The sequence below is a fragment of the Phodopus roborovskii genome, unplaced genomic scaffold (genome assembly GCF_943737965.1).
Source record: "Phodopus roborovskii unplaced genomic scaffold, PHOROB, whole genome shotgun sequence".
Lineage (NCBI taxonomy): Eukaryota > Metazoa > Chordata > Mammalia > Rodentia > Cricetidae > Phodopus > Phodopus roborovskii.
The window spans coordinates 3,082,804-3,106,921 of NW_026126469.1; the positions used below are offsets into that span (position 1 = coordinate 3,082,804).

Here is a 24,118-nt window from a genome sequence, read left to right on the forward strand (position 1 = left end):
ATAGAGGGCATTTTGAGGGGGAAAGAACTCTTTCTATAGTCTCCCCCTCAGCTTCAGTGAGGAGAATAGTCACTAAGGGCCCAGACCAAGAAAGGTCTGCAGACCAAGACAGATTCTCAAGATGGGCTGTAGCATGCAGTCTCAAGGACTAGGGCTTCTAGAGGGTGCCGTCAGACAGAGGTGACAATGGCAGGGGCAGGAGGCCTTCACCAATTTCTTCCTCAGAAGAGGGCTACAATGACTGCTAAGGAAGGCACTACGACTCTGGCTCCCCACTCAGCTAGCCTGGCTCTACAAAGCTATAGCAGAATCATATGTGTGGTGGCCGGTCAGCTGTGTACAAGGCAGCAGCATCTCCACCTTCTGGGCAAAAGGAAATGAAAACTGCACACAGGAAGCAGCACTTGACACTCACCAGGAGATGCCAAGATAGACCAGCCTGTGGGGAACCTCTGCGTGTACCTGGCTGGCATCATGCCTGTCACGGTGGCTCCCATGACTCCAGTCATAAATGCTCATTTCAGGCCTGCTCACCTGGACCCAGGTATCTGAGGAGCCTTTTACTGGACACATGGCATAGCGTGTGCCCTCAGCTTGGCAGGGATGGTGACTTAACCTCAGCATCCAGTCACAGTGGGCTGCAGACCCGAGCGCTTGGAGATGTGCAGTTTCACCACCTCTTCAGAGCAGGTGGGATGGATCCCTACTGTCTGCATCACCTGTGCGTATGACGCCCCACATCTGCACACATTGAGAGTAGAATGGTAAGTGAACAGCCTTGGGAGGTTTGTTCATGCCATGACCTTGGGAAGACTTAGAAGCCGCGTGGTTTCCTTATTGGGTCAGCACTAAGACTACCCATGCCTGTGCTGCTCTGCCCACTGCTCCCAGTAAACATCCACTACCTACATTGCTAAGTTGCTACCTACCTCAGGTCCTCCTATTCAACCTTTCCCTGGCTTGCTCTAGTCTGTTTGTCCTAATTGCCCCTCCTTCAAGGCCTGCTCCATCACTGTCAAGGTGGGGCAGGAATTGTCCACCTGCCATACCTTGAATCCTGAAGGACACAGAAGTGAGAAGGCATAGGGAAAGGTGTACAGGAGGAGGGTGTGTAGACATCTGGGTCCCCAGTGGGCTGGGAGCACATAGGTATGGCTAAGAGTTGGGCCTTGGGGGTAAGAGGTCTAGGGACAAAGGAGAGCAGGGAGAGGATTTCAACGAAGGAATAGGACCAACATGTTGAAGGGTTGTGTGGGTGAGACAGGGTTTGGGCCACACCTGTCATACAACATCAGACCTACCTAGCCTACAAATGTGTTAAGGCAATGGCTGGTGATAAGGTTTTCCCAAGCATGAGCCATAGGTCCCCATGTCTTAGGGATGTCTATCTGTGGTCTCTAGGGGATTGCAGCATAGAAGTTTACTCCAAAGTAGCTACCAGGTAGGATCCATGAACAGTGTCTTCTAAGTATCCTCCTAGAGACAATGTGGGCAGTGTCTAGCATGGATACATGATATAGATGATGGTAAGCAGAGCATCCACATCAGTTTGGCCGGGGAGGGCCCTGGGATTAATGAGATAGGGCTGTCCCATAGTACATTCCCATTCATTGCCCAGACAATTCAGTTTTGGGAAGAATTTCTGAAGGTTATTTATTTATTTATTTATTTGGTTTTTTGAGACAGGGTTTCTCTGTATTGATTTGGGGCTTGTCCTGGAACTAGCTCTGTAGACCAGGCTGGACTCAAACTCACAGAGATCCACCTGCCTCTGCCTCCCGAGTGCTGGTATTAAAGGTGTGCGCCACCAATGCCCCCCTCTTCTGCTGTGTCCATCATGCCTGAGGCAGGCTGAAAGATGCCTGCTGCAGACATGCACAAACCCCTTCCCCAGAAATGAGGACCCAGTAGCTTCCACTACTGTGAAGACAACTAACAGAAACTGCTGTCAGAACAGAGGGAAGTGGCTACAGCCAGGATTCTACATGACTTACTTGATCCCCAGAGCAAATCCTTGAGTGACTTCTCCAGCATTAGGGCCAAGGAAGTGCAGGCCCAGCACCAGCTGTGGGGGCTCCCTCAAGCACACCATCTGAAAGCCACAATGATTTTGACTGTCACTTAGCTACAGGGGACCCATCTAGCCATAAGGATTTGGTATTCCCTATCTCCACAACCCTCAGAGTTTTCTATTTGTGGTAGCTAGTACTGACTGTCCGTTTGACAAGCTCCACAAGGGAGTTTCTACATTGGGTAACAGTGCTGGGTAGTCCCATTGTAACTGTGGGTGGCACTGTTCCATGGGCTGGGGTTTAGACTGTACAAAATAAAGATTGTGAGCTGAGCAGCAGCATCCATGTCTCTGCTTCTTGACTACAGACACAATGTGACAGGCGGCTTCAAGCTCTTGCCACCAAGCCTTTTGTTACACTGTGAGACAAAGTAAACCCTTCCTTAAGTTGTTTTTGCAGGTACTTTGTCACATGGGGAAAGTGGCTAATATTCACTGTTCTGCCCTGTGGGTATCAGCACACTCCCCGTAGTCACTAGCTTTTCCCCTCTTAGTCCCAGTGCACCCTATCCCTGGCCCTAAGCACACTCACCTTTATATAGCACTGCGATGCATCCCGATCTGTCACTGTGAATTCCAGTGGCTTATAGTATGCATGGTAAACCTGGGTGACAAGACACCAGCTCCTGAATTCGTGGCCAAGCCCAAGATAGTCCTATAGTCTTGGAACTAACAACAGCAACAAAATGTACTCAGAAGGCAGGATTCTCAGGGACCCAGAGGCACTCATGTGACCCAAGGGTATGTGTGAGATGTGGAAATGCCTCAGCTGGTTGTAGAGAGTGTGTCCTCCTATGTTCAGGTAGCCAGTACCCATAACCACATAGTCTGCAGATAGAATCTCTCCTACTCAGATCTAAGACTCCCCACTGAACTACAGCAGGAGAGCAGGCACCAGGCTGCTGAGGTGCTGTTAGCCATGGTACAAAACAGAGACCATGTTTGAGCCATGCTACTGGGGCATCTCCAAAAGGTTCAGACTGGACAGAGGGACCTCAGGCAAGTCACTGGTATAGGAGTGCTGCCCACCTTATCCATGTGAGCAGGAATGGCTCTCAGAAGGCTGCCTGGCCTCCCTGAGACACCCTGGTGCTGACTTGGCAAGTGTCAGCTAAGTGAAGGAGTTGGTGCAGGGTTGTGGAGGGGCAGGGCAGGCCCCAGCCTCACTGGAGCTGTGGAACAAGGGCTTTCAGCACCCATGGAGAGCTTGACAGTATGTTCAGGGCTGCAGCCATATAAAAAATGAGCAGGGCCCCACATGTGCTACACAGCCATTATTAATTAATAGGGCTTCAGAGAATATTGTTCTAAGCAAGACAGAACTGAAAAAAAAACAAACAAGAATGTTTGGCCATTCAACATCATGAAACATAAAGCATTATAAAATGCTATGAACACATGTCCCAGTGTACTCATGATGAATCTAACAAAAATAGCCAATAAAGTGCTGGGAGGGCAGGCCTGTCAGGCCTGTCTCCATGATGGAGGGGCCTGGGTACATGGAGCAGGCAGACTCCACAGCCTAGTGACCCGGGCCTCTCTGCCTACAAGCTGCTGCTACAGGAAGACCTACACCAAAGTCCTCCAGCTTCCACAACCTGGCAGCTTTTGAAGCTTCCAGCTACCTTGGCCTACTCTGAGAGCACTGCTGGGGCCACAGGCAGCCTGCCACTGCAGATTCCCAAAAGCACCCAATTGAAACCCCTTTGTTTAGGATGAAGGCTCCAGTCAGGGCCATTGGGCCTGTAGGCATTAGAAGAACTGGGGAAGAGGACAGAATTTAGGCTGGGAGTGCGTGTCTTGCCCACTAGGAACCTTAGGAGAGTACCAGAAAGGTGGAGGTGCAGGTGGGTAGAAGTGGGCCAGCCTGGGCCAGAAGGTAGAATGGAGTAGCCAGTAGGCCGGAGGACACCTTGGAGGAGCCATTCAGGTTAAGGGAGACTCTTCCGCTAAGAGGTAGGGAGGACTCTGCAGCACCAGGACCTTAGACCTGTCACAAGCTCTCTGCATGCTGAGGCTCTGGGGGAATACTAGGAACCAAAACAGTGCTTCTACACACAGCATAGTCAGGAGCAGGGCTGGAGGCTGCCAGACCAAAGAACCTCAGGGGAGGAAGGTCAAGGACTCCATCCTGGACAGCAGGGGTAGTACCCTACCTCTACATGCTCCTGGCCATGGAGAGCCACAGCCTCCTCCTCAGACAGCCCCACACAGCCATACTCCAGTGGTGTAAAGACAGTCGTGGGAACCTGGAAAGTAGGTCTGGAATCAGATATGCCTCTTGGGCCCCCCAAATTGAAACTGCATCCCCTGAGTGACACTTGAGTAGTAATCTGAGGCCAGGGACCCAGCCACACACGAGCACAGCAGGTGCATTCCTGGGCTGGACCAGGTCCCTCTCTCTAGAAGAGGGAATGAGCTGCTGGCCTTAGCCCTATTATCCTCACCAGTACACCCATATGTCAACAAAGGGCAAGAGATCCTGCCCATAGTTCCCAGTGACTAGGGATCTGGTTCATATGGCCCCAAGGACTGTGTCCTCCTGCCCCTGTATGCACATGCACTCATATTCACACACTCACATGTACATATACACCCATGCACATACATCTGTGCATATGCATGCATGTATACATGTGTGCATACATATACCATGCACATGTAAACACATAGGTGCAAAGGTACCCTTCAGCCAGGAGAACCAGCCAAGCCTTTCCCAGATTGGATTTGGGTCCTTCATAGGAACTCACGCTGCTGTAATCCATTAAGGCTGAGGATTTCCCAAAGAGCCTCTGAGCCAGTAGCTTTCCTGCCTTGATAGCTGTGGGTGTCAGCTCAGGCCGCCCCTGAGGGAAGAACACAACAACACTATGGTTTCAGGCAGCCATACAGATGCTGCACACCCATTGCCTCCCTAACAGGTTGAAGACTCCCAGTAGCATGCCATAAGCTTTGAGGATGTGAACATAGGCAACAAGGATATGGGCACGGCTGTGAGGGTATAGACAAGAGCCGTGAGGGTGTGAGCATGAATTGTGAGGGTGCAGACTACAGCTGTGAGGGTGTGGACATGAGCTGTGAGTGTGCATACTAGAGTTATGAGGGTGTGGACATGAGCTGTGAGGTGTGGACATGAACTGTGAGTGTGTGGACACGAGTTCTGAGTATGTGGACATGAGCTATGAGGTGTGGACAGGAGCTGTGAGTGTGTGGACATGAACTGTGAGTGTGTGGACAGGAGCTGTGAGTGTGTGGACATGAACTGTGAGTGTGTGGACACGAGTTATGAGGTGGGGACATGAACTGTGAGTGTGTGGACACGAGCTATGAGGTGGGGACATGAGCTGTGAGTGTGTGGACACGAGCTGTGAGTGTGTGGACATGAGCTGTGAGTGTGTGGACATGAGCTGTGAGTGTGTGGACATGAGCTGTGAGTGTGTGGACACGAGCTGTGAGTGTGTGGACATGAGCTGTGAGTGTGTGGACACGAGCTGTGAGTGTGTGGACACAAGCTGTGAGTGTGTGGACATGAATTGTGAGTGTGTGGACACAAGCTGTGAGTGTGTGGACATGAGCTGTGAGTGTGTGGACATGAATTGTGAGTGTGTGGACATGAACTGTGAGTGTGTGGACAGGAGCTGTGAGTGTGTGGACATGAGCTGTGAGTGTGTGGACAGGAGATGTGAGTGTGTGGACATGAGCTGTGAGTGTGTGGACATGAACTGTGAGTGTGTGGACATGAACTGTGAGTGTGTGGACACGAGCTGTGAGTGTGTGGACATGAGCTGTGAGTGTGTGGACATGAATTGTGAGTGTGTGGACATGAACTGTGAGTGTGTGGACAGGAGCTGTGAGTGTGTGGACAGGAGATGTGAGTGTGTGGACATGAGCTGTGAGTGTGTGGACATGAACTGTGAGTGTGTGGACATGAACTGTGAGTGTGTGGACATGAACTGTGAGTGTGTGGACATGAACCATGAACTGTGAGTGTGTGGACAGGAGCTGTGAGGGTGTGGACCCAAGCTGTGAGGGTGTGAACACTGCTACAAGCTGTGAAGATCTGGGCATCTTCAGCATGCAAGGCTGAATTTCCCACAGTGACAATCCCAAGACCTCTATGGGTTTGCTTATTACCACTATCTTCCATCCACCCCATTGCAAGGGCATGTGGAGTCATCATCACTCTAGAAGAAGGAACAGGCTGCCGGGCACAGCCTCACTACCCTCCCTCCCTGGCACAGGCTTTTCCCTGAACCTGTCACACCAATGATCTCAAGAGTGTTGGTCTCATGACAGAGCTCAAAAGAGATCCTGCCATGGTTCCCAGTGGCTCAGGGTCCAGTTCATATGGCCCCAAGCATGTCATGTGCCCCTGACACACAATTGGACACGAATGTCACAGTCCATGACAAATTCCAAATCAGTGTCATTCCACAGAAGACCCCTCTGTCTCAGGGCACACCTTGCCTCGGGTGTTTCTGCTTGCAGTAGCGCAGGCCCCCGCTGTCAATCACCTCTGTAGCAGGAAGTACAGATGCTGTTTGGCATTCCAGAAATGAGTAAAGATCTACAGAGATAAACTCCACTTCCAGCCTGTGCATTCCATCAGGCCTGAGTAACCCTGAAGCATCCCCACACAGCATGGCACATTAAACAACACCACTACTTTACCCTGGGGTTCTTTGTAACCACTGGCCTGACTTGAATGCAGGAGTATTATCTGCATTGCTTGCAATGATCTTTTAAACTGTGTACTGAATTTTTAAAATAAAGGTCTTTGTGCGCCACATGCTGGTGGCAACACAGCACTGGACCCTAGGGTGCAGAGATGCATGTGGTGTTTTTCTGAAAGGACACAGGTGCTGTCTCAAGGTGCAGTGCTCACAAGACAAAGCTGAAGTCATAGTCAGAGTCTACAAACTCCAAACCAACAGGCAGAGCAAGCAACCACACCACCCAGGTTCTGAGGGGCTGGAGAGGCGACTCAGTGCTTAAGAGCACTGGCTGCTCTTCCAAAAGACCTGGGTTTCAGCACCCACATGGCAGCTCATAACTTCACTTACAAAGCTTCTGGCTTCCATGTGCACCAAGTACACATGTGGTACACAGATACACATGCAGGCATATAAAATGAACGTGTGTGTGTGTGTGTGTGTGTGTGTGTGTAGATGGTGAAGTGAAGAAGGGAAAGGGCTGAAGAGCAAGCCCCATGGAGCTTGCCATGCAGTCTTTGGAACTGCCATCTGCAAGGCTTTGTACCTGGCAGAGGTGGGAGTCTAGCACCTCTGGAAAGGTCACATTCCAAAATTTCAGTCACAGGGCCTGATGGTACCTTGCACAATGACTACTTGGCTCACCTGAACATTTTCACAGTGGCAGGGGACCCCTCTGGTATACAAAAGACTCAGGAGCCATGCTGACCCAGCAGGTTTGGAACCTACTATGCACAAATACTGGCTCAGCTCCACCAGGTTCCTCTCCACATTTCCCCAAGTGAGTTCCAAAGGGTGCCAAGGAAGGGTAGCCACTGTCATACTCCTGAAGGCATAGGTGCCAGATGCCCTTGCATAGCCTGCTTTGCTCCCGACCAAAACCTTCTGTTACCTACCCCACTGTCTCTTGACAACAATGGGACCCGAAGTGGTTCACCACTTGACAACACTCATGTTCCTGAAGGGTCCCTAGTGCTACTGGGAACTAGTGATGTGACACTTATGCACACGAGCAGTGACACATTGGGGAGGGTTGGACTGGGTCCCTCACCAAAAAGACATACCTGCTTAGAACTTGAGTTTATTTGGAATGGATTTGTGTGTAACATACTGACCCAAGTCTGACAAAAGACAATCTGTAAAACAAAGGAGGGCATAACACACCTGGAGGAGACTATTAGTGATGACAGGACAGAGCTGGGACCCAAGGACCATCCAGACCCAGCATAGAGGAGACAGGAAGTAACCTCCTCCTAGAAGGTACTGAGGAGTATAGTCCTGCCTGCACTCAGATTTAACTTCAGGCCTCCAAGCATGAGTGCTCTATGCTCCTGAACTTGTTACGGCAGCCCCAGGACAGAAACATACCCGTGAGAGATATAGCAGGTGTCAACACAGAGACAAGAGGGCTGAGGGCTCTGTGAGCATGCGTGAGCATGTCTAAGCAGGGGCTCCTGAGCACCTTCCTTGAGATATATCAGAGTTGTTCAGTACATGCTCCTCCTGAGACTCTGAGGATGCAGAGATCAGGACTGATGAAGTAGGCCTTTTCAAGGGGTCTGTGATGGAGGAGAATGGTGGCTGGATGTTTCCCAAGCTAGGGCCTTACTAGGGAGGTACTATAGGCCATGGTTTCCATGGAAGACAAGGAAGCAGGGTGTCCACAATCACAGGTCCAGTCAGCAATGATGGGGTTCAGAATATTGATACCTTCCCCACTTTGAGCCCCTCACCCAAGAAAGAACAGTGATAGCCTAGTCAGTGAGTGACTGGAATAGCTTCAGGCTCAGAGGGGGAACCGTGGCAAGGACAGGCAGGGCCTGATGACCTCAACTAGAGCGTAAGGCCTCACTAAGGTCATAACCAGCAACAACTAACTCTGTGTACAGCCAGGGTTTGATTTTCTTTTTCACGTTTTTAAAATGATTTTGTGTATGGGTATTTTGCATGCATGTACGTCTGTCTGTGTGTCCCACACATGTGCTTGGAATCCAAAGAGGCCAGAGGAGAGCATCAGATCCCCTGGAACTGAAGTTATGGATGGTTGTGAGCTGCCATGTGGGCACTGGGGGTCCAGGTCCTCTGGAAGAGAAGACAGTGCTCTTAGCCATCTCTTCAGTTCCCAGTTTTAAACTGTCCTACCCTGATGCTCCTAAAGAGGCAAAGGGGCAGAAGCGAGTGCTCAATCCTTCCCAGGATGCACCTGACTAGTCCCTAGAGTTGGATCTTGTGACTGGTGCTCTGGGATAAGAGAGAGAATTGTTTTTCCTGTGGACAGCAGAGTCTACATCATGCTCATCTCAAGGCCCAACTGAAATAGGGGAGCATGGAAATATGAGTTTCCAGTGGCTGGCATTGACTAGAGAGACGCAGAGCATACCTCAGCAACATCTCCAATGGCAAAGATGTGGGGGACAGAGGTAGCCTCCTGAGCATCCACAACAATCTTCTGGTTCTCAGGGTTGACATTCACACCAGCCTTCTCCAGATTTAGATTTCTGGTTTCTGGAACTCGCCCTTAAGGAAACGTAGAGAAAGTTGAAACATTTAGGTTAGCAATTTTGATGTAATGTAGTCGCAGGTGTATGAAATCCCAGTTCTTGAAAAGTGGAGGCAGGAGGATAACAAGTCCCAGGCAGCCTGGGCTATGTATATGTAGGGTTGGCTGGGCATGGTGGCACACGCCTTTGACCCCAGCACTAGGGAGGCAGAGGCAGGTGAATCTCTGTGAATTTGAGGGTGCCTTGATCTACAGAGTGAGTTCTAGGACAACCAGGACTACATAAAGAAACCCTGTTTCCAAATCAAGATTGAGGCTATAGCTCAGCAGCAGACCAAGGACATAGGAGGTCCTGGTTTGAGTTCCTGTACAATACATAGACCAACCAAAAAATTCTCTAACACACATTTCTCAGAGCTGCATTCTGTGGCTGGCCTAGGATCCCAGCTACTTTGACAGGCTGAGGCAAGATGTGCTCAAGCACAGGAGTATAAAGCAGTCTACACAACCTAGCAAGACTGTCTCCAAAAGACAAAACAAACAACAAAACAAACAAAAGCAATTTCTCAGAAAGGCCACTCAGAAACTGAAAAGCCTAGTTGCAGAGGGGCAGGAATAGAAGGGACTTTAACAGCCTCTGGCTCTAAGAGGGAAAGTCTATCAGTGTTCCTTCAGTTGTTATGACAACCTTGTAGGTACCCATAAACCCTTGTGGCATTCAGTACACTTTAGTGTCTGAGGGCACTATCCACTAAAGGTGGTGTCCCTCTCTGGTGCTGCTTTCTGAAACATGGATAAGGAGCAGATGCCTTCTGACACAATTGTAGCTTGACATTAGTTTGTGGGGGCCAGACTACAGAACCTTCCACATACCCCAAAACAGTAATGGCTCTGGTTTCAGAATCAGGAGAAACCAGGCCTCCCTTGCAGGAGGATGGTGCTATAGACATCTATCTGTCTTTGCTGTGTTGTTCCCATACCAGGCCTAGAACCACAGCTCCTTCCTGGGCCTCTTCTAAGGGACACCTAATGGCTCACTGGACAGACTGAGGTAAAGTAGACCTCAGAGCTGTGTTCCCAGCCAATGCTCAAGGCCTCTGTCTAGGTAGGGCCTGTAGGTTTTTACATGGAGGCTGCATGCAGGACAACACAGGTGGCAGGGCCTATAGTGGTCACCAACATTCAATAGGCCTCACCTAACCTCAGTCATCTGTCCTTCTGTTTGCCCTCTGTCCACTTGCATAGGCTTACCTTCCCACAACACATACTCTTTTGCTTGTTTGTTTGCTGGTCTTGTTTTGTCTGTTTTTCAGTGCTGGATGGAACCCAGGGCTTCACACATGTTGGGCAAACTTTCTACCACTGAGTTTCACCCTTGGCTGCTACTGTTCTGGATTTAATGAGATGGGCTACATAGTATTTAATGTCCAATAACAAAGACTGCGGTTGCTTCCATAGCCAAGGGTAAGACAATTGGGCTCTGGAGCTAATTCAAGAGATAGAGACCTTCACGGATGAAAATGAAAAGGCTACCAATGCGGAAGAGGCACTAAAGACTGAGGGGCTAGCCTGGGCACCAGTCCCTTCCCTGGCCACAGCCTCTGACCTCCTCAGTGCCAGGTTCTGGCCACTTTAACCTTCTTGCTCCCTTCAAGGATTTCTTAAATGTGGACAGTACTCCCCGGCCCCTTCCTTCTCTGGATTGCTGGCAGTATAGTTTCTTCCCAGATAGCTGCCTAGGTCTCCAGTCTCTCTGTGCAGAAAAACTGTCATTTTCCTGTGGATTTTAGTGTCCCGTCTATAAAAGGGACCCACATAGGACCAAGACAAGATGAGGCATAGGTTTCACAGGGAGACCAACCACCACACTGCTGCCCTTGCTGCTGGCCCTTTAAGGTTATGTGCTGAAATTTCAGTACTGGCAGCCCTGATGCTGATGACAAGAGAAAGTCCTGACACTAACTGAGGAGGTCTTAAAGATGGAACAGGCATAAAAGTCTCCAGTGCCAAGAGTATGTGTCCCCTTATGAAGACAGGGTGCACGCACATATAAGCCTACACACACACACACACACACACACACATACACACACACACACACAGAGAGAGAGAGAGACAGAGACAGAGACAGAGACACTGGCCAAAGCCAAAAATCAATGAAAAGGTTAAAAGCATTGTCCTATAGAAAGGAGAGAGGGCAGGTGTAGCAAAACACGCCTGCCACCACAGTACTTAGGCAGATGAGACAGGAGGACCACTGAAAGCTCCAGTCCAGTCTAGGCTGCAGAATAGGTCCAAGGCTAGCCATGACTACATTGCCGACCTTGTCTCAGGCAAAACAAACAAAAGAACAAGGAGAAGAAGATAGTGGTACAGAAGTGAGAATACTTGTCTAAACACATCTTTTGACACTTCTTTATGCTTATACATAGTTTATATATTCAAAAGAGACATTAACACAGAAAAAAAATTCTAAAAACCACAAATTTAAACAAATGAACCAAGAGGCTGCAAGAGAGCAGATGACAGGATCTACTACAGTCCTCTCAGCATCCTCAGGGAACAGTTCCAGGGCCCCCTTCCCAAACCAGGAATCCACATCCTGTCACATGCAGCCTGCCCCACAATTTGTGCACTTGGTTCATCTCTGGATAACTACCGAGACCTAATTCGGTGTCAGTGCTAGTGAGAAGTTGCTATGCTTTCACTAGGAGAACAAGAAAATACAGTGTGCATGTACTCAGTAGGTGCCAACAACAAAATGTTTTGATTGGTATTTTGTTCAGTCAGTAGAGTGCCTGTCTAACATGTATGAAGTCCTAGTTCTTTACTGGTGGGCACTCTTCCACTTCCCCAAGTGCTGAGGACTCCTGTGAAGTACTTACCCCACTCTGCCTACCCTGAATGATTCCTCCAAACAGGCTCCAGGTGTTACCTGCCACCAACAGACTATCTGCATGGACAGACAGAATCCAGGATAGCCTGTAGCAGGTGCTATGCAAGGAGCATGCTGACTAGAGCCAACAGTGAAGAGTTAAGCAAAGTCACATCCTACCCAGACCCTCAAAATAGGACTGTGACCCCCTCACCAGGCAGCCAGTAATGGTGCTGAATAAGAAAGCTAATAGCTACGTCTCCAGACCACAGTCCTCAGCTTGCTCTCTTCGGCACACCACCTATAGCTGTCCAGCAAACTGCTCGGAGCTGACAGAAGCTGGGCTTTCAGGCAGTTCTGAACTGCACCATGCTCACCCTCAGCTTCAGCTTTTGGGTGTAAAGCCCAGAACAGGGACAGGACAGGGTTATCTCTCTTGGTGTCAGTGTGTCTGTCCTCTCATGTTCCATACAGTTCTGGGCCTTCAGGGAGGGTAGCATATGAACTTTGTCATAGTTCAGCTGTCAGGGGAGGTGCCCTTTACCTTGAATCCAGATGACGGTGGCCCCTGAGCGGGTGGATGTCCCCCAGAGCTCCAGATAATTCCCCAGTGACAGAGGTGATTTGGCATCAAAGGCATAGTTCCCACAGTTATTGGTATCTGGGACAAGCTAGACTTCAGTGTGCAATGTCCAGGAAGTGGGTGGCGCCCACCTAAACATCTGGCAGATGAAGCTTTAAGTCTCCAGCTGTTACTATGGATGAGGAAGTCAAAACACTGAGACCCAGCTAAGCCTGGCTGCTACAGTTGGCTCAGGCTGGCTCCAGCCTCTTGGCACTACTCAGCCAGAGGAACTGGGAGTGGGCAGGCAGGCACCACAGGGATCAGACTGGACTCAGGCAATGGGAGGCCACAGCAGAGGAAGGAACTAGGCCTGTGGGTAGGGCTGGAGCACACAGGAGGAAGCAAAGGCTCTATAGGTTAGGGGCCCACGGCTCCATCCCTGGGTGTCTTCTCTGGCTGCCTGCTGCACTCACTGCCTCCTGGTAATTGTGCTGGAACAAGAGTGGAACTGGTAGCCTGCTCAAGCAGGAGACACTATGTTCATGGCCTCTCCTACATATATGCCCACCTGATCCTGTGAGGCCAAGAGCTCCTTGGTAACTATGGTAACTACCGATCTTGCAGATGCCAAGGGCCTTATAGAAATAAAGATACAGAAAAAAAAAAAAAAAAAAAAAAAAGATCCTTAACAATGCCAAGTGATTTTCAGTATATTTTAGTTTGATTTTCAGTATATTTTAGTTTGCTTTGTAAATATTAAATTGTACTATGTAGGACCTGGGTTCATTTTCAAAAGGGATATAACTCTCATCCCCCTTATCCATATATTGTGCCCAAAAATGGTAACTATTGCTGTTAACACATAAAAATCTGAATTATGCTCAGAGCAAGTAATACACAAATATTCACTATATATACATATATAATACATATTGTAAAGATGAAAAAAATATGCTTACGACAGAGATACATTCTGATGAATGTGTCACTGAACAGTTTGACATTGTATGAAGATCGAGTATTCTTACACAAACCTTGATGTTCTAGTCTACCTCATAGGTAGACCTTTTGTTCCCAGGCTATAACTGCATACAGCACTCACTACACTGAGTGCTATAGGCAACTGTAGCACAGCAGGTCTAGCCTCTAAGCACATTTGTCTCCATATACATTGCTACAGAGTTACAACAGCCTTGGAGCCACTGGGCCATGGGAGTTTTCTTTCTTTCTTTCTTTTTTTTTTTTTTTTAGCAGTGGGATAATCTTCCAGGAAGGCTGGTTCAGATACACAATGCATGCATCTGAAAGTAGTACCAGGAGAGAAGGCAGGGCGAGGAGCTAAGTGCCCTTTATGGTCTATTGCAAAGCCAAGATTTCCTAGGACATGTTGTATATATGCATTTGGGGGAGTCCAAGGGCATGTGAGCCAAATCTGCAGTGTGAGGAACAAATGCTGGGCTGGCTGGATAGAAGAGGAGCATACAGTATGGAAAAGAACTTCGCTAGTGTGTGGCAAGTGGTTTGTTACTGCTTCTGGAAGGGATGGAGGAGGAAGTGGAGGAGGGGGCAAGACAGGCAGCCATGGCTACACTGAGGGCCTAGAAAACTGTTAGCAGTATGATGTAGCCCCAGAGGCCAGAGAGGCTGTCTTTCCCCAGACATCCTATATTGTGGGACCATTCCCTAAAACTGAGACAAACCCTGCAGGCACACTATAGACCACAGGGAGCAGGGTGGGCCCCATGATCGCAGACATAGCCTCACAACTCCCTCAAGCTCTATTCTCTCCCTTGGGATCAGAGCTGGGTCCAAGTTCCCTCCTGGCACTGAGGGCCCATTAGAGGTATAGGCACTTCGTGAGCTCAGGTCTCAAACCCATGGAAAGTAGAAAACAATTGCCAGGTAGCAACCCCAGGGTTATCCACCTAAGCAAGTGGCTCTAAGCACTCTAGGTCCAGTGACATATTCACAAAGTGAGAAGCAAGGTGCAAACCAACATGCTGAGCAATGTCCCCAACAAACACAAAGGCTGTGCTCAGGTCATGCCCGTGTGCACTGTGCCCAGCACCAGCTGAGGTCTCCAGACCCTGCTGTGCCCAGAGCCAGTTGGCTCAGTCAGTTTCTGTGGTTTCATCCCACGGCCTCAGTCCTAAGCCAAGTGTGGTGGTGGCGACATGCTCCTGAACAGGACACCTGGGGGCTCCCAGAACTCTGCTGCCTTGACTCCAGCAGGAAGGCAATCTGGAGCATCCCATGCCATGTGTCTATTGGTTTCTCACTGCTCATCCAGAGGAAGGGAAGCTAGACGGGAAGATAGGGGCTTCCCAGCTTGTGGCAAGGTTTTTTGTTTTGGTTTGTTTTAACACTGACCTTGGTGCAGCACCTTTCTTGCTGTTCTAATTTGCACTTCACTGATGACTAATAAAACTGTTTTCTATTTACTAACGATATTTCTTTTGCAAACTGCCAAAACTTTGCCTGTTACCTTTCTTGCCTCGTAAAAGCTTCACATGTGACTGATACATGTTGATCTATCACTTCTTCTGCAAAGGTGTTCAAACATAAGCTCAAATGCACTTTTCCTCTCCTCTCAGTAAATGTAGACATAGGCCCAGAGTATGTGAGCTGAACATTGTGCTGTGAACTCTGGCTGTCACTTCTGCAGCCATACACACACCCTCCCTCCTGAAGCCTGCTGTTGGCCCCCCTGAACAGTTGACCCTTCCCCAAGAAGTGGCTAGAGAGGGCAGCAGGCCAATTGAGTGATAAGGTGGCCATCAGTCATTACCACCTACTCTGCTGGATAGAAGGCTGTGCAAGTGGAAGGCCACAAGCAGCACCCCACGCCTCTGTGATCCATGCTAGTTAAACGAGCATGCCCTCCAATTTCATGCCTGCCTATAGCACATGTTCCCACCAGGGAAGGGCAATCCATGAAATGAGGTGAGATTTAAGTGCCAGCAGGAACAGGGAGGGTGAGTGAGGGGCTGTGATCCAGACTTGATAAGGCCACATCAGGTGGCACAGAGTTGGACAGAGAAGTGCACACTGTGGCCTTGAGACAGTCTGCAGTTTATAAAGGCCTGTGCAGAGAGCCTAGGCAACTGTCCTATGAAAACCCCAGTGCTACTCAAATGTACTGAGCCTGGCCTGGTGCTTGCCTGTTCCATGGAGGCTGTTTTGTTTTTAAATTCCTCGTCATCTTCTTATCTGTGTTCATGGGTTCTTTTTGTAGGCAGGGTTTCACATAAACCATGCTAGTCTCCAACCCACTTTATAGCTGAGTATGATCTTGAAGTGACCCTTCTGCCTGCCTTCCCAGCACTGGGATTGCAGGGATGTGCCTGTTTATGCCCAGTTTATATGAAGCTGAGGGCAGGCAAGCACTCCATCAATTAAGCTACATCTCTAGCCTTTTCTTTTACTGTTTTTGGGGTAGAGTTTTACTCTGTAGTCCAGGCTGGCTCCAAATTTCCTATCTAGCCCGTGTTCCCCTTGGACTCATGGTAATCCTCTGCCTTCACAATGAGAGGTTTACAGATGCAAGCTACCAGGCCAGCTCCCTTCTTTGCTTAGTCATTTACTTAGTCTTGAGGATTAAACCGAAGATCTCCAGTATGTTAAATGTCTACTGCTGAACCCCAACCTTTTTCTTTTCCTCTCATCGTCCTTCTCTTCTCTATTATGGCCCTGACTCAATACAGCTTAGGCCTGCCTATAGCTGTGAGGGCCCCCAGGGACCCTCTAGGGCCTGTAAGACCCTCAGTGCAGAGATTCCAGGTAAGGTGTGTCCACACTCTGCACCTTAGCTTAGCATCCAGTCATGGGGACCAAGCTACTCTCAAAACCTCCAGGCAGCCCAAAGCTGCCCCCTTCTCTTTTGCTGAGCTCAGAACATTCCTAGTGATAAATGTCTAGTTTATTCTCCTATCCCTTTTCCTGCTGCATGGCACTCAGTGTTGGGGAGGGCTGTGGGACTGTGTTGCCATATGGACATGTCATTTGCACATATACAAATAGGTAGACCTGGGTGGGAATGGAGAGTGAGACTATACAGCTCATCTTAAGCTGAGATTGAGCCCCAAGCACTGGGTGTCCCCACAGTTTCCCTGGGCCCTGCCTCCCTGGCTGCAGGCTAGGTACACATGCCAAGTGGATGACCTGTAGAGCCTCCACATAGGTCAGATGGAGGCTGTGAAATCTAGCTCCAATGCCTAATAGCCAGGATTGACTGGCTTCTCTCACACCATTTCAGAGGCTCAGACATAGCTTTTACTCACACAGACAAGGATGACAGTGAAGACAAGATACTAGGTTGTCTAGAATGAAGCCTGAACAGGAAGAAATGGCTTTTCAATCTGGGGAGAGAAGCAGGTGAATCCCTCTCCCAGGTCTTACTTGCCCGCCCCTCTACCACTCTAGGCAGGTTCCTCAGACAGGTGCACTGTCATCCCCAGCTCTTAAGATAATTGGGACAATGTAGGTGCAGCAAGGCCCCTGTCCCACATGCTGGGAAGGAGACCTGTGACCCAAGTCATCCTCCAGAGGCCCCACATGCCTTCCTTAAAACTAGATCTCAGCTCAGCTGAAGTACAGCCAGGCCAGCTCCCCAGACAGCACCAATTCAGGCCTCAACTGGTTAACTCCTGGCTAGGCAGAGCAGAGCCGGCCTGCCTGGACTGCAGGCTGACTGTCTTCACTCAGCGCTGTAATCGGCACATCTGCAGACAGGAAATCCTCCTTGCTGAGGTTCCCAGTCTATTATCTGAGACACCTGGTGTGGGCGGGTGATTCAGAGACAAACAATGAGGGGCCCCTGCACAGCAATTAACTGCTTTAACTGCTAATATGTTTAATCCACCACTGGAGATCAAGGCTGTGTGGAGGAAAGGCTGCCTGCCCCTCTTGGCTTCCAGAGCGCAGAACCACTTTGCCTTGGCTGCAGCCTGAATTGCCCCCCCCCCCCAACACACACAACCACTACAGAACATTGGCCTGGTCAGGTATAGGGTGCTAGGGCCTCTCCTGACCATGGGTATCATGGGGGCCTGGGAGAGCATCCCTCAAAGTGCAGCTTGTTGGGAAATATTATCAGCTGCTTGGATGGGGGGCCAGCCATGCAGCTGTGTGTTTTATTTTAACCTCCCAAAGTGCATCCTCTTATAACTAGCAGAAATAATGCTTCATTAAAGGCTTATCAGTGGAAGCTGCAGAAAAAAGTCCTGTTGTTCAAGTGGGAAATGGCTCCTGAATGTTTACAAAACCTGGCTCAGATGGGGGTGGTGAAGTCAGCACATGCCCGAGCGAGCAGTGAGCGCCAGCCCCACCACCCAGAAGGCGTGCCAGAAACCGCTGCCGCCACTGCCACAGCCCTGGGGAAGCAGGGTCAGAGGCCAAGGACTTCGAAAAGCTTCCAACCCCAGCATCAATCACTCCTGCAGCATGTCTGGGGGATACTCTTTTTAAAATAGAAAAAAGTAGAACAGACTCCGACAGCGGTTCTGCCTGATGAGGACCCCCTGGAAGTCAGGGGACCCAGGCTATGCAAAGGCATGAACCCTACAGCATTGGGCACATGGTGGAGTGGCAAGACAGGGAAGGGGCATGGTGATGCACTCAGTGGGCCCAGGATTTGTGAGACTGAAGCAGGAAGATTGGCAAGTTTGGGCTCCATTGTGAGTTCAAATCAGCCTGGACTATGTAGCAAGGCCCTGTCTCAAAAAAAAAAAAAAAAAAAAAAAAAAAAACCAAATCAAACAAGTAAAAACAACAAAGGCAAGACACGGTTCCATGTATCCAAGGTAAAGAGAATTATGGGGGTGGGGGTGGGGATAAGAAAAAAGCTGTCTCCTCACCACTTATGAGTTTAAGATAAACCACACACTCTTTGGGGTATAAGATGTGACCTAGTCTTTTGTAGTGTTCATAATGAACTTATTAATTTTTGCAGTGTGACCAAGAACATGCTCTTTGGTGATGGGCTAGCTTTAGCTGGAGTACTCAAATCCACATTCCACACCCCTCTTCTGTGTGATCTGAACCATTGCTCCATCTTTTCTCATTCAACCTCATTGTTGACTTCCATGTTTGAACAACTTAGGAAGAAGTTTCTCTCCAGAAGTGTATTGCTCTGTGATGTAGCCCTGTTCTTTAGGAAACCCACTCTGGGGCTTATTGTGCCTTGGACAACCCCTCTGGAACACCTGGAGACCACCTGCCTCATTGAGATGGAGCAAAACGAGGTTTCTGAGGGTGATCTGGTTTCAGAGACCCAGATGATCTAGGACAAAGCAGTAAAGTACGTTTCTACTGATGCAGGTATGCCCTGTGTCAATGTGCAAGTTCATAAGGAAGCCAGGAAAACTAGAAACCCAAGCTAAAAGGTACTCACTCACACTGTGGTGGGCAGGGATGCTCACATGGGATATGCCACCCTCACCAATAAGGACCCATGGTGCTCCATGGGGGTCTGCACTCACCTTGACCAGTCGCTGGTCTCCCAGCATGCCTGTGACAGGAACAGCATCTTGGATTTCTGTTCTCACCCTCTGGCTGAGCCTCCACAATCCTTACTACATAGACACAAGCCCTGTAGGCAATCTTCTCCTGATTACACCTTCCTTCTCCCTGGGGGTGGGGGTGTGTGTGCATATATCTAGCAAAGTCAGCCACAGCTAGGTATGTACAGCTTCACCTACTAAGCCTTCATTCCCTGAAAAACTGGGCCTACCACCCATGGAAAGCAGAAGGATGAGAGCAAGGCTATGTAGTAACAGCCAAAGCACCCCTTCTGGAATGGAACTTGGGCCTGGGAAATGCTAGGCAAGCCTCTGTTAATGAACCACATCCTCTGGCCTGCATCAGCAAAGCTAGCTTGTGGACATTTGTGTTCATTGCAATAGGACTGACAATGGGTGAAAGCAGCCTGCATGTTCATCAACAGATGGATGGACAAACAAAATTGTTCAGCCTTAAAGAGGAAGGAAAGCATGACACATGCTAGCACATGCTTTGAGGACATTATGATAAGTGACTCAGGCCAGGAACAAAAAGACAAATGCTATACCCTAGTCATCAAATTAAGATAGGAAGTGGAGTGGTGGGTGCCGGGGCAGGAGGAAACTAACCTGCAGTAAATCAGGGGCTTTGGGGTGGGGTGGTGCTCAGCATACACATGGTGGTGACTGCTGCACAGCAGGGTGAATGCTCTTAAGGACACAGAGCTGGGCACCAAATAATTAACATAGAAAGTTTTGCATTATATGTATGACTATCATTTTTAAAACTTAAAAATATGTCACTGTGTTTTTCTGTGAAAATACATGTGTATGCAGGTATGCACATGTGTGTGTGCATGTGTGTGAAGGCCAGATGTTAAGCTCAGGTGTCATTCCTCAGGGGCTATCCTCCTTGTTTTATTGAAGTATGGTTGGAGCTCACTGACCAGGCTAGGCTGCCTAGGCAGCAAGCCCCTGGGATCCACCTGCTTCTGCCTCCCCAGCTCTGAAAATACAAACCCAGCTTTGTAATGTGGGTGCTAGGGAGCAAACTCATGCTTATGCAGCAAGCACAAATTGTCTCCCCCACAGTTCTCTACGTATCATTTTTATGAGAAAAACCAGATGTGATGGTGCATGCCTATAATTCCAGTACTTGGGCTGCAGGGGCAGGAAGATCAGCTCAAGTTCATCCTTGGCTACATACGGAGCTTGAGGTTATCCTGGGCTATGTGAGACACTGCCTCAAAGCAAGCAAACAAGAAACTAGCTTGAAATTATGTTGTAAAGCAAACATCTAATTCATTCAGGACAGATCTATCAAGGTTTAAGCCCTATAGGAAATCTCTAGGATTTACTCTGACCTCTATGAAGGGTTGTAGAAGACCTCACACACTGCCCCTGAATGATGATGCCTGGTGACACTAGCAAATTTCTTCTTTGGTTTGCATTTCCAGAATAGCACATGGCAATGGGAAAAGAAAGAGCTAGAGGAATAGTGTGTACCAGGAAGGTGTAGGTACTGTGCCCACAGGCTTTCACAGTAGCCTGCAAAGTATACCACACTGTGGCCAGCCTACTTGGGAGCTGGAAGAGTCGAGGACCCAGGAGGTGCAGGGAATGAAGGTGAAGAGCCCTGTTGAAGGGAATTCAGTTCTGCTAGTTTCCTTGAGCTAGTGTATGTGTAACTTGCCGCATCCTTACCTATGGCCCACAGGACAGTATCAAAAGTGTCTGTGTCCTCCTTGCCAGAGGCATGGTCCTCCCAGGTGACCTGCAGTTGGCCAGTTGGGAGTTTTTTGATGAGGGAAGGCACACAGCCTTTCAGGAATTGGGTACCATGAGATTCCATGTGCTCTGTGATCAAAGATGACATTTGCTGCAAAGCACAAAAAGACACCATGAAGACCAGGTTACTACTAGCAACAGGCACTGAGAGAGGCCCTAGCCTTCCACCTTGCTCTCAAATGCCTGGTAGGGCCACAACAGGGTTCTGCCCAGAGAAGAAGGTGGGGTGCCCACTAACCCCCCAAGCTACCTCCTGGCTCCCAATTCCCAGATCCTGGGACCACTGGGCTGGGTCCTCTCTTAGTCATGGGATCTCTGCCCCAGTTCATCTAGCGAGCCAACCCAGTCCCCACTGTGTGTCACCAACATCCCCTCACTGCCATCAGGAAGTTGGGGGAACTGACAGAAGACTCTGACTCCCAGGAAATGCAGGAACAGTGGTGCAGGCCTGTACTGGGGGGTGGTGAAGGTGCTGCAACCACCTCCTTGCCCACAGGGCCCAGTGTATCACCAGGTCTCACTGTGGTTAAGGCTAGTTCATATGCAACGCTGCGGTTAAGCCAGGCTGACAGCAGAGACTAGACACAATTGCCTGGAAGGCATAAACAACCACCATTTAAATCCTGTGACATCTGCCTAAGTAATGTGGTTCATGCTGGACCACATGTATGAGGAGCCCTTTATATCAGGGTCCATATCTCAATTTGTTCCAAACAAAGTAACTGAGTCATTAGCTGACTCATTAGTACTCTGAGCCACCAAACGCCTGCTGGACTCAGACATGCAAGTCTCTAAGGGGAACAATGGGGTTTTCTCAGTGCCCAGCAGATCTACTGCCACCTGGCCTGAGACTCCAGCTCTCTTCTCTGCAGGTCCCTTTACCTCTTGGGCCTCCTCTACACCTGCAGCCTGTCTGTTGCCAACATATGCCTTCACAGCAGGAAACCCATAGTCTTCCCAGATGTTGTGTTCCTGTAGCGGGGCGTGGTATGTACACCCTTGGCTATAGTGGCACAGTGTTAGGATAAAGGTGTTTGTGGGGTAGGGTGATGGAAGCAGAGGTCATGAGACTGTGGAGCCAATGCATTCCATGTTCAGCTGACTTTGTCAGGCTTCTGTAATCAGAGGTTAACATGACAGAGGACTAGGCCATCTTTGGTACAGGACATAGAATATTTGGCATCTCAATGACAATCTCATACTTGAATTTTAATGGGTGACTTATTTTGGGGGATAGGGCTTGAAATACTGCCCAGGTTGGTCTCCACTCTTAGACTCAGATGAACCTCCTGCCCTCAGCCTCTCAAGTGCCAGGACACCTGGCTTTTAAGGACTGTTTTTGAAAATTTAGGTCTCTCCCAAAGGCCACACCTACATCTGCTTGGGGCATGGTAAGGCAGCCAAAAAATAGTGTGGCTTCATGAAAGGAGCAGAGCCCAGGTGGGAGTAGGAGCTCCTAGGCATTACCTGGTCAAAGCCTCGGAGAGGGATGCTGCGCATCATGACTGTGGTATCCAGTCCAATCCCTGTGAGGAAGCCAGCACACTCTAGGGCCACATCTTCAGCAGCATGCTAAGGAAAACTGACTGACTGTGAGTTAGGGAGCAGAGGGGCAATAGAGTCTGTACCCTCTGTCTGTGCTCAGTACAGAAGACACCTCTGCTGGAAGCTTCAGAGGCCAGGGGTCTCAAGTGCATAGAGCAGCCAGCCCCAGCTTCAAGCTCTCCCAAGAGCACCCACAGGTCAGACAGGGTTATGCCTATACAGGGCTTCTATCTGGCTCTGGTGTTTAGTTTTAGCCTCCAGGAGAGAGGGTGGAGATTCAGTGGAGAGCTGCTGGTCAGACCCAGAGGAGAAGAGCCTTGGGGGTAGAGTCACAGAGCACTGCCTGTGGCTGTGCTCCGATGCTATATGATGCTTAGCCTTGGGGCTTTCATCTTCCCTTCTACATCCTGTCCTGACCCTAAGCCTCCCAGGGCTCCCCCTCCCCTGACACTTCCTGATCTGACTGCTCCTCCTGCAGGGATGAGGTCAGATCAGGGCTGCTCTCAAGGGAGAGGCCCATCACAGCCATTGTGACTGCCTTACAGCCCTCTCCAGCTGGCTTAGTGTAAGACTCAGGAAACAGTAGCCTTCAAAGGTCAGCCTCAAATGGTTCCTTGGCCAAGACCCCCAACTCTAACAGGTCCAGTTGCGCCCCCACACAAGAAAACAAAATTATCTCCTGGGAGGGAGAATGATAAAGGGGTCATTCCTAAGGATGGCCATCTGCAAAGGATACAACTGGCTCCAACCACCAACCTGCAGAAGAAACCAGCAAAGAGCATACAGAGTGAGTACCAGCAAGGCCACATGCTCTTGTTCCAAGGCTGGGACAAAGATGGGCTCTGTAGCCTTCCTGTCAAGTACTCACAAGCCCATGACAGTTGAGGCTGACTGTTCAAACAGGTGGTGGCAAGGTATAGAACCTGCTTCCTAAAAGTTACAGCTATGAAATACAACACAGCAAACAGTGCTATTGAGCCTGCAAATTGTCTGGTGGTGAAGGGTGCATGGTCAGTGACAAATGACACCTGGCCTGTGAAAAGCATAGGCAGCACCGGGCTGGTGGACATGTTGAGAGATGTCCCTCAGAAGCACAAGGCTTTCCTTCTGCCCACAGGTGAGTCTTGTCTTAGGCTCCTCAGAACCTCTTGAGCCAGGATGGAAGCAGAGATGATCTGGTAAGACACTAAGAGGACCAGAATGGAGACAGTTTCTGTCCAACCCCACAACACATGGGACCAATAGATCTCTCTCTCTCTGTCTCTGTCTCCTCCAGAGCCAGTACAAGACACTGACTCACTGGAAACACTCATTTTAATCTTCTCTTGTGGCCGGCTCCACATTCCACATTCCCACACACATGTGCATGCATTCACACATACATGTACATTCAGGGGACATGAAAACACGAAAAGTCCTTTGCATGTACGCACACATGCACAGGCACGCACATACACACACACTGTGAATACACTAGAGAGGACAAGTGGTCACATATAGCTGTCCACATCCTCTCATATGCACACCCACGAATGAGCACACAAGGCACATATGTGCACACTCAT

At 49.4% G+C, this 24,118-nt stretch overlaps 1 protein-coding gene across 2 annotated transcripts in view; it reads right to left on the minus strand.

The window, feature by feature from the left end:
* Positions 1 to 553: 553 nt before the first annotated feature.
* Txnrd2 (thioredoxin reductase 2) overlaps positions 554 to 24,118 on the minus strand; it is a 48,130-nt gene continuing 24,565 nt past the window's right edge. For both annotated transcript variants that reach the window (XM_051191027.1, XM_051191028.1), the window contains exons 9-17: positions 23,290 to 23,309; positions 22,476 to 22,567; positions 20,925 to 21,099; positions 9,164 to 9,300; positions 4,822 to 4,917; positions 4,228 to 4,320; positions 2,604 to 2,675; positions 1,995 to 2,092; positions 554 to 741 (exon numbers count right to left, since the gene is read on the minus strand). In XM_051191027.1, coding sequence (XP_051046984.1) covers positions 618 to 741; positions 1,995 to 2,092; positions 2,604 to 2,675; positions 4,228 to 4,320; positions 4,822 to 4,917; positions 9,164 to 9,300; positions 20,925 to 21,099; positions 22,476 to 22,567; positions 23,290 to 23,309 — 907 coding nt within the window. In that variant the 3' untranslated portion in view covers positions 554 to 617. The remainder of the gene's footprint in view (positions 742 to 1,994; positions 2,093 to 2,603; positions 2,676 to 4,227; positions 4,321 to 4,821; positions 4,918 to 9,163; positions 9,301 to 20,924; positions 21,100 to 22,475; positions 22,568 to 23,289; positions 23,310 to 24,118) is intronic.